The 10984-nt window shown below is 43.3% G+C and overlaps 1 protein-coding gene and 1 long non-coding RNA gene across 3 annotated transcripts in view; one reads left to right on the top strand and one right to left on the bottom strand.

Annotated features, from left to right (window-relative positions):
• Positions 1 to 1929: 1929 nt before the first annotated feature.
• LOC134349254 (uncharacterized) lies at positions 1930 to 3114 on the bottom strand. The gene is made up of 2 exons (XR_010018621.1): positions 2966 to 3114; positions 1930 to 2235 (listed from the first exon to the last, which is right to left on the bottom strand). It is a non-coding gene; the product is annotated as an uncharacterized LOC134349254 (long non-coding RNA).
• A 3415-nt stretch (positions 3115 to 6529) lies between these two features.
• LOC134349252 (neuropeptide Y receptor type 5-like) overlaps positions 6530 to 10984 on the top strand; it is a 68149-nt gene continuing 63694 nt past the window's right edge. For both annotated transcript variants that reach the window (XM_063053287.1, XM_063053288.1), the window contains exon 1: positions 6530 to 6652. In XM_063053287.1, the coding sequence (XP_062909357.1) occupies positions 6620 to 6652 (33 nt within the window). In that variant the 5' untranslated portion in view covers positions 6530 to 6619. The remainder of the gene's footprint in view (positions 6653 to 10984) is intronic.

Below are 10984 nucleotides of genomic sequence, written 5' to 3'. Positions count from 1 at the left end.
CACTATTGATGCTGCCGTCACCTGGATCTCTTCTATTTCCTGAAATCTCCACTCACCCCATCTTCCTGCCACCTTAACAGTGATAGAGTTCCTCTTGTCCTTACCTATGAGCTGCATCTTTGGTCATCTCCAAAGGGATCCTACCACCAAACATATTTGTGTGTGTTGCTTTACCTCCGCCCTCTCCCTGCAGGGATCGCTCCCTTCATGATTCCCTTGTCTATTCATCCCTCCCCACTAAACTCCCTCCCAGTACTTATTCCTGCAAGTGTCCAAAGTGCAATAACTGCCCAATCACCTCCTCCCTCACCTGCTTTCAGGGACCCAAACAGTCCTTCCAGGTGAGGCAGACTTCGCCTGCATATCTGCTGGGGCCGTCCGTTGTGTTTGCTACTCCTGAAGCTGCCTCCTCTAAATTGGTGAGACCCATCATAAATTGGGGCACCCCTTCGTCAAGCACCTCCGCTCCAACCGCCAAAAACGGAACCTCCCGGTGGCCAAACATTTTATTTATGATTCCGATTCCCATTCTGACATGTCTCTTGTGCCATGACGATGCTACCCTCAGGGTGGATGAGCAACACCTTATATCCCATCTGGGTAACCTCCAACCTGATGGCAGGAATATCAATTTCTCTTTCCAGGAAAAAAAATTCCTCCCCCTCCCCACTTCTTCTCTTCCCCACTCTGGCCTATTACCTTATCACCTCCCCGTGGTGCCCCCCCTCCTTCCCTTTCTCCTATGGTCCACTCTTCTCTTCTATCGATTCCTCCCTCTCCAGCCCTCTACCTTTCCTACCCACCTGGATTCACCTATCACCTTCCAGCTGTCCTCCTCCCCCTTCCCCCCACCTTTTTATTCTGGTGTCTCCCCCCTTCCTTTCCAGTCCTGAAGAAGGGTCTCAGCCTGAAACTTCGATTGTTGGTTCATTTCCATGGATGCTGCCTGACCTGCTGAGTTCCTCCAGTATTTTGTGTGCGTTGGAATAGGAAGGCAACAGCTTTTGTTCTCTTGGTCGAGTAGATTAGGTATAAATATGAATTATACTTTCCATAGGCATTATGAAATCTGTGAACAAGTAATCTGTCTGTTGTCTTCCCTTTTATAAGATACAGGACTGGTAGCATGCATATCCAGCTGGGATGCAATTGATTCTCACTGTCACCATCAGGCAGGAGGTACAGAACCCTGAAGGCACACACTCAGCGATTCAGGAACAGCTTCTTCCCCTCCGCCATCCGATTCCTAAATGGACATTGAATCTTTGGACACTACTTCACTTTGTTTTAATATACAGTATTTCTATTCTTGCACTTTTTAAAATCTATTCAATAAATGTAATTGATTTACTTGTTTATTTATTATTTTTTTTCTCTCTCTGCTAGATTATGTATTGAAATTCAACTGCTGCTGCTAAGTTAACAAATTTCACATCACATGTCAGAGATAAATTTCACATCACATGTTGGAATTAATAAACCTGATTCTGATTCTGATTCAAGCTAAAAACCTAATTCAAAGATTCAAAGGTTGAATTTAATGTTAGAGAAATGTATACAATATACACGCTGAAATGCTTTTTCTTTGCAAACATCCACAAAAACAGAGAAGTGCCCCAAAGAATGAATGAGTTAAACGTGAGAACCCCAAAGTCCTCCCCAGAACCTCCCTCCTGCGCGTAAGCGGCAGCGAGCAACGATACACCCCTACTCCCCCACCAGCAAAAAAAAAGCACATCAGTACCATTGCCGAGCCAAAGTGTGTGCTAAGCAATAGCAAAGACACAGACCAAAGTTACACCAAAGGCTTCACATTTCATCCGACGTTCAACCCACATTCTCTCTCTTCCTGGCAAGGGAGAGGGAGGTGTCCCCCACTTTCACAGCGAGTGGGAGACATAACAACAACCCGCTGGTTTACGATGATAGAAATCCATTTTGTCGCTTTTTTCAAGCTCTGTGTCCAAAGATCGCAAAGACCTCGAGTCTTCGGGCCCACAGCGAAAGATATTCTGGCCTCCCCGACGACCCATGAGTCTCCTGCCATGATACCGACCCTCAATCTGCCCGTCTCCAGAGCCCTGAGATCTTAGGCTTCCAAACACGATCGAGACTCTCAGGCCAAACCCTTGGCATGTCGAATAGCAGCCAGTCGTGGAACCCCGAGAACGGGTCCCATTCCTGCAAAGAACCGTAGTCAGTGTGTAACTCCAGGTCAGGGTCGTCAAAAGAACCCTGAAAGGGAAAAATAAAGATATTAAAGTTAGAAATAGAGCTGTTTCCAAAGATGCAAACAAAGGAGTCGCAGTTAGGCGCCATTATCCCTCCTAAGCTCAGCCTTCAAATTGTGTGGCATTTTGTGAAAGGTACTTCAAATTGTAGGTCAGACATTCTGCTAGAGAATGGACAACATCTGCTGAGGCTGCAGGGTCGAGGTTTATTTGTCCATTTCTTATGATCCCTGTCTATTTTGGGGTTGAAGGAAATGAAGTGGCAGACATGTAATCACTTAAAATTAAGGGTGTAAATGTAGTGATATCTTTGAATAAAGAGGAGATGAAAGTCATAATTAAAACATCTATTTGATCTCTGGGCAACAAGGAAAAGAAAGGACAGCGTTGATGTAAGGTTCGGAGGAGGGTAGGAACACACTGGGAAATGAGTACAACAGGAGGGAAGAAAATATACTTACAGGTTAATGCATTGGACATACCACGTTGAGTAAGTCCTTGTTCAGAACTAATATACATGATACAGGCCTTTGTAGTGACTTAGCAAGCAATAGTGCAGTGTGAATTGTTTGAGTGCAGATTTAATGAAGTGCAAAGGAAACATTCAATTGCTAAATTGAGATCTTTGGTACAGACCAGTTTAGCACGGACAGTCTGTTAGATATCACCTGCCATCATAATATATGTAAGTGCATATTTGACTTTCAGAAAAGTATTAGACTTTTAGATATTACCTGAGATTTTCTGGGGGGAGGGTTGTACTTCCTGACTCTTTGCTCTGCACTCCAGCTCAGTAGGTGGCAGTAATGTGCCTTGTGTTGGTCTGCCAACTGCCACTAAACAATACTAGAAGAAGGGAAGGCTGTTCACCTTGAATTGTCCTTGTACAGTCTTAAATAGAAAATCAGAAAAGTTAGTATGTGAAGGCAATCAGGATAACCTGTCTTTAGTAGGAACACAGTTTCCATGATGTTGAAGATATAAAGTACAGAGGTAATCTGTGCATCACTCTACTAGCTATTGCTTGTTACTGTTAGGTAGACTCTGTAATTTTCATGTCTTGAAATTTGACAGAATTCTTTGTGATTTCTCATACATTTGTGACCTGAGACATTTTAACAACTTTGTATGGGCCTGATGCAATGTAATGGTGACATAAGTTTAATGGAGCCAGCTTTAAGTGTAGTGTCTGTGCTGGGAGCCTCAAAGATGGGGGAAATTATCTTGATCTTCAAACCGAAAGAAAGTGAAAAGGGAATGATGGCTTCAAGGCAGCTAGGTGGGCAGTATTATTCCATGTCAGTGACTCAGCATCTAAAGGCTTGTTCCTTTGTGTGTGCTACTTTGCCTGGTGTACTCTGTGGATCCAGTTAGAATGATAAAAGGCTAATTAGCTGCTCTCCTTCTCAGTGAGGAGAACAATTTATTTCCTTTTTTCTTTCATACTATGTCTCCATCATTCTGTAAATTGGGTTTTATTCTTTGAAACGTTGTAACTTAAGGTGGAGGCATTGATTACCAATGACATTCATCTAGGTTCATATGTTGTGCAGCAAAATGTGAGTTTCTGGGTTTATTTTCACTTTCACAGAAGAAGGCCAAAAAAAAGACTATGTTGAAGTTGCATTGAAGTATTTTTTTTAACAAGGGGAAGCCTATTGTGCCTCCACAAACTATTTCATTTCAACCCTAAACCAACTGCTTTTCCACTCCCTCCAGGATTCCCTTGTCCATTCGTCCCTCTCCACTAATCTCCCTACCTGGCACTTACCCGTGCAAGTGATAGAAATGCTATACATTCCTGTACATCTCCTCCCTCACCTCCATTCAGGGCCCCAAACAGTGCTTCCAAGTGAGGCAACACTTCACTTGCGAATCTTGCTGGGGCCATCTACTGTACCCGGTGCTCCTAATGCAGCCTTCTCTATATTGGTGAGATCCATTGCAAATTGGGGGACCGCTTCATCAAGTACCTCCGCTCCATCCGCCAAAAGGCGAACTTCCCGGTGGCCCAGAGTTTTAATTCCCATTCCCATTCCCGTTCTGACATGTCGGTCCATGGCCACCTCTTATGCCACGGTGTGGCCACCCTAAAGGTGAAGGAGCAAAATACCTTATATTCTGTCTGGGTAGCCTTGGTATAAATATCAATTTTTCCTTCTGGTTAAAAAAAAATCCCTCCCCCTCCCCTCTTCTTCTATTCCCCACTCTGGCCTCTTACCTCTTCTCACCTTCAATCACCTCCCTCCTCCAGCCCTTTCTCCTATGGTCCACTCTTGCATCACTCCTACTCCAGCTTTTACCTTTCCCACCCACCTGGCTTCTTCCATCAGCTTCTAGCTATCCTCCTCCTTCCCTCCACCCCCCCCCCCACCCACCCACCTTTTTATTCTGGTGTCTTACCCCTTCCTTTCCAGTTCTGAAGAAGCATCTTCATCTGAAACGTCTGCCGTTTATTCATTTCCACGGATGTCACCTGACCTGCTGAGTTCCTCCAGCATTTCCTGCATGTTGCTTTGGATTCCCAGCATCTGCAGAATTTCTTGTGTTTATGCTTTTCTCTTAACTTTTTCTCCTTTAAGATTGAGCTCAAAGCCCAACTTCATGATCAAGCTTCTAATGGAAGCTACATTAACCCGTGTTACTAGATGTATAAACTAGTCTGGCTCAGGCAGCTTTGTTCCAGCACTATAACATCCAAAATTTATTTTACCCAGAGTATGGTGTTGGTAGACGCAGGTATATTAGCAGCATATGGATGATAGGAAAATAGAGACCAATGTAGGAGGAAGGGTTAGATTGATCTTAGAGAGGTTAAAAGGTCAGTACAACATTGTGGGCTGAAGGGCCTGTACTGTGCTGGAGTGTCCTATGTAGTGTCAATGATCACTTCTGCATGAAGTCGTGCTAACTGCAAAGCTGGACTGAGTACTTTGGGTCTCAATCCAGGTCAGCTCTTCTGACTGGTCACCTGCATTGGATGTGGACCTAAGGACATCAAGCGTGCAATGCAATTTTCAGCCCTATGAGATCAATTTGATCTCCAGGCACCAGAACATGAAAATCATTGAGCAGTTATATGGAACGTAACACAGTTGTCATCAGCTAAGGAGCTGCTCTTTGGACATCAGGAGAGTCTCAGAACCGATTGCAGATTGTCGAAACAGCTCTTGGAATCAAGAGTGTGCTTCCACAGTCAGGGAACACTTGCTTCAGCACTGTACCTTGTTCACTGAAAGGTTCAAGCCTCCACAGCCACGATACTGACAGCAGTTCACTACTGGAAGCTTGGGGCTGAGTCTTACAGGTGATTCGGGGAGAGTGTCAGGCACCACAGGGTTGGGTCAGTACCCATGTGTGATGACCCGATAAAAGAAAGTACCTTAGATCCTTTATTCTGTATGGGACAGGCTCAGGTGGTGCATAATGAAATGGGCCAGACTTGCTTTCACATTGTTGGATGTAGGATACAAACAGGGCAGGCAGAAACAGATATAGCCAGAGCAAAGGGTGTGAATGACAAAAGCAACACAAAGACTGTGGTCAGGGAACTGTTTCACAATACTTTGTTTTTGCTTTAAAACAGCACTGCAAGCTGCCCTAAAGCTGTTTTGTGAACATTTTATGAAAACTAAGATCAGTTTTGTGAAGTTCAATGTCACAGAACAACATTGTCAGATTTCTCTGTGGAACGCCGCTTTGAGACTGCCATTGTATTTTGGGAAATTACTTTTCCTTCTGAGGTTTTGTAAACTCTTGCAGTTATCACCACGTAACCGAGTGGGGGTAAACTTGGCATCTGGTCCTAAAAGGGACATGCCACAAGCAAGCCGCCGGGGAGTGTTGCTGCTGAATCTACTGACCCTGTGCTGGTGGTAGGGACAGACAAATGCTTCTAAAGGACCAGAGGAACATGGACATGCTGGTGAAGAACCTGGGCCTCCTTGCAAATGAACTATGAAAGCCAAGTGGGCCTTCTCATGTAAGATCGCCTTTTCTTGAGCATGAGGCATGAGTGAGCCCCCAAATGTTCCCTGAGTAGCAACTGTGAGATGTGGCAGAGATCTGCAGCAGCAGCCTGGAAGGTGGAAGTTGTGACCCTGCTGTCCATGGGCAAAGCAGTCAAAACGGGTAGGAATGTTTGTTTTTTGTGATCCTGGAGGCTCAGGAAGAGGTAGTCAGAAGTAAAGAATGCAGTTAGAGTTTTGAGCTGTTAAGTAGCGTGGTTCCGGGTTGATAAGACCCAGCTATTGCCAAGGACATTTTTCAAGTCAGTAGGATTGAGAATCTCACGGTAACAAAATGTTGTGCTATTGTCGATGCCACTTGTGGAGGTTTTAATTTAGGACAAACATTCTGAGGATGTCACAAGTCCTGCTGAACAAAACATGAATTTCCTGACAGCCACTGAGGCCCCACAGGTGAGTGCTGATGTTAAACTGATTTTCAACAGGGTAGAGCTGTCTTTTTCTGGAGTTGCAAGAATGAATTTCTAACTCTATACATACCTCAGCTGAAAGGATAATTACAGAAATGTTGGGGCCAGTTGGAGAAAATTAATGAAACGGTGTAGTGGCTGAAGATATGGCCCAAGGAATCACATCACTTTCAGAAAAGTGGAAGATTTAGTGTCAGAACAAAGCAAAGGGAAGTGAGATATTGAGGGATAAAAGTAGATTGAAACAAATTGCATCATGCGAAAATAACAAGTTACTGATCTACATCAGATAGGATCCTACGCTAGGATAGAGTTAACAGTAGCCCTTACTGCTTTTCAATCTTTCTTGGATAGTGAACTGATGCCAGAGGATTAAGGGGATTGCAAATGTTACAACAGTCTTTATTTTTAAAAAAAGAGGGCAGTAAATGTGATGTTTAGCCCTACTAATGAAACATCAGGTCTGTATAAACTACAAGAGCTCTTTGAGTCGGCATCTCACAGCCAGCACAGTCTGGTTAAAGAACACTTCTGTTTGATGAACTTGTTGCCATTTGTTCAAAGTTCAATGTTCAAAGTAAATTTGTTATCAAAGTACATACAGTATATGTGACCATATACTACCCTGAGGTTCATTTTCTTTGGGCATTCACAGTAAATACAAAGAAATACAATAGAATCAATGAAAAACCACACACACAAACACAGAAAACAACCAATGTGAAAAGGATAATGAACTCTACAAATACAAAAAAAAAAGAAACAAAAATAATGGTAAATAAATAAACAAATAATATCGAGAACAGGAGTTGTAGAGTCCTTGGAGAGACAGAAGTTGAGTAAAGTTATCCCTACTAGTTCAAGAGCCTGACGGCCAAGGTTTCTGAAACTGGTAGTGTGAGTCTTGAGGCTCCTGTACTTTCCCGATGGCAGCAGCAAGAAGAGAGCATGGTCGGATGGTGAAGATTTTGGTTGATGGATACTGCTTTCCTGTCATAAGAGGCACTGCAATGCCTTCTTTGTAATGGCACTTACATACAGAGCCCAACAATACCTCAACAATCAGAAATTTGAAGCAGTTGGTTTTAAAGTCATGGTCTTGATTTGGACGCAAAATTAGGCAAGGGATAGCTGGAACAATATTGTAGATGGCTATTTCTCTCCATAAAAGGTTCCACTCTCTAGCATTTTCCCCATAAACCTTTAAGTAAGGATATTAAAGTTCCTTCTGTGAATAACTTTACCAATCAGTTGGGATTTTTACCAAAATCTGGTGGTTTCATAAGAACATATAAAAACAGCAGCAAAAAGAGGCAATTCCGTGCCACAGTACTGCAGATACGGAGTGTCTAATGAATCTCTCCAGTGTCTTGAGGTGCTTGCTGTTGGTAGTTCAAATCTCAGAAGAGAACAGTCCTCTAAACCCACTGACAGGATAAGTGGACTGACATTAGCAGACTCTTCCAGGTCAACTTCCCAACATGGAGGAGAGAATTACACTTGGGTTTCAAAACTCCCTGAGAAAATGACACCTCCCCACTGGGAATCTCTAGCCACTCAAAATAAAGAAGCAACATTTAGGATGATACTGAGAACCTCAAGGCCATCCAGGAAGAGCACACAGAAGCCCAGAATAAACAGTAGAAGTTGTTCAGCATCTCTTAATCCATCCACCTGCCCAACAGACACTCCCTCCCCATTTTATAATCAGCAGGTTCCACAAGATCACATCAGTCATCTGCAAAACGGGAGAGGAAGCAAGTAATCTTCCCCATTTGCCCATGTTTGGCTCACATCCTTCTGAGCCCTTTTCATCCAAGTCTCATTGATTTTTAAATTTTAATATTGTACTTGCCTTAACTACTTCCTCTAGCAGTTCATTCCATATACATACCACCCTCTGTTTTTAAAAAAAACTCAAAGTTGTCCCTCAAGTTAAATCTCTTCCCTCTCACTTTAAACCTGTGCCCTCTAACTCTTTATTCCCTAACCCTAGGGAAAAAGACTGATTGCATTCACCCTATCTGTGTAATTCATGATTTCATGCATCTCTGTGAAATACCTCTCAGTCTCCAGTGTTCCAAAGAAAATGCCCCAGCCTGGCCCTGCTGTCTTGATGAATAAGTCCCTTGAGTCCTGGAAACATCCTTGTTAATCTTTACTGCATCCCTTTCAATTTAATAACATTTTTCCTATAGCAGGGTGACAAGAATTGACTGCAATTCCAGTTGCAACAACTGCATCATAACCTCCCAACTTCTATACTCACTGCCCTAACTGACGAAGACCAGCATGTCAAAAGTTTTCCTCATCACCCTGTCTTACTGTGGGTCCTTTTCAGGGAGCGACAAGCCTGAACTCCAAGTTACCTGTTATACAGCGTTTCTCAGGACTCTTCCATTTACTATAAAAGTCCTTGATTTTCCAAAATGCAACACTTGACACATCTGAATTAAACTCCATTTGTCATTCCTAGGCCCATTTACCCAACTGTTCAAGGTCCCACTGTAATCTTTATTCACTACTTGCAATGCCACTGACAACACACTATCTACAATGGGCAGTGCTGTACATCGTGCCAGGCTTTACAATGCCATCTGTAAGATTGGTGTTCAATTCCTGTCACTGCCGGTAAGGAGTTTGTATGTTTCCCTGTGACCACATGGGTTTCATCCAGGTACACCAGTTTTCTCCCACATTCCAAAGAGACATATAATTAGGATTGTGAGTTGTGGGCACATTGGTGACACTTGCAGGGTTCCCAGCACAAACCTTGCTGATCTGTTTTGATACAAACAGTACATTTAACTGTATACTTTGATGTACAAGTAAAGCTAATTTCTCTTTCAAAACTGACCAAAACTGTCTCTATGTCATCTGCAGACTTACTAATCATGTCTTATACATTCTTATCCAAATTATTGACATAGATGACAAACAACAATGGGTCCAGCACTAACTCCTGAAGTAAACCACAAGTCACAGGCCTTCAACCATTTGCCATCACCCTCTGCTTCCTACCATCAAGCCAACTATGTATCCTAATTAACCGGCTCTACCTGAATTTCACACTATCTAACCTTCCAAAGCCTTACCTAGACCACATGTTCTGTCCTGCCCTTATTGATCTTTCATGTCACTTCATCAAAATACTCAATCAAATTCATAAGATGTGATTTTCCATGTTGATTACAGTAGAGAACAACCTTACTGAACTCAGTCCATATTCTCGATTTCCTTCAGAACCCAGATCCTAAAATTATGGCAACCATTTGTTCCAGATTTAATTTATCATTTGATTTTAAATTCCTCAGTTCAAAGTTACATCCCCAGATCAATACACCTGACCTCTGGGATACATCCAGTAATCTGACACCATGATGCAATGTGATAGAATCATTGTGGCAAATAGTCATATCTTTCAAGTCTTCCCTTTTTCTTGGCCTACTTTCTGCTCTGGCAAATTATCATCCCTGTGAAGTGTTAATTATGACAGCAAAGTGACTCCTGAAAGTGCATTAGGAGAGCGACTCTGCAGCACTATCCATCCATTAGTTAAATTGTGCTATCAAAGCACTTAGTAAGTGAACTTTTCAAAAATGGTGGCTTCCGTGTGCTTTGCATCAGATGTGGAGAAGAAGCAGGAACGGGGAAAAAGCAGGCACCATCCAACTGAAAATATGCCAAGACACAAAATCTGAAACCCACTGCATTCCCATCCTAATGCGGGCCCCGAACGGTAGCCAGGATGTGGGTATAGATCTCAACAGGAAATTGAAAAGGCATGTAAAAAGGGCAATGTTACGATAGTCATGGTGGATTTCAATATGCAGGGACATTGGGAAAATCAGGTTGGTGAAGGAAGTTTGGAGGATGCCTAAGGTTGCTTTGCAGAGCATCTTGAAGTTCAGCCCACTCGAGGAAAGGCAATTCGAGATTCAGCATTGTGTAATGAGCCAGATTTCATTAGTGAGCTTAAGGTAAAGGAACCCGAAGGAGACATTGATCATAATATATCAAAGTTGCTGGTGAACGCAGCAGGCCAAGCAGCATCTGTAGGAAGAGGTGCAGTCGACGTTTCAGGCCGAGACCCTTCGTCAGGACTAACTGAAGGAAGAGTGAGTAAGGGATTTGAAAGTTGGAGGGGGAGGGGGAGATCCAAAATGATAGGAGAAGACAGGAGGGGGAGGGATGGAGCCAAGAGCTGGACAGGTGATAGGCAAAAGGGATATGAGAGGATCATGGGACAGGAGGTCCAGGAAGAAAGACAAGGTGGGGGGGGGGGACCCAGCCACACTCAGGTTGGAGGAACAAC

Source organism: Mobula hypostoma, chromosome 7, assembly GCF_963921235.1.
Source record: "Mobula hypostoma chromosome 7, sMobHyp1.1, whole genome shotgun sequence".
Taxonomy (NCBI): Eukaryota; Metazoa; Chordata; class Chondrichthyes; order Myliobatiformes; family Myliobatidae; genus Mobula; species Mobula hypostoma.
This window is presented reverse-complemented; position numbering and strand designations above follow the sequence as displayed.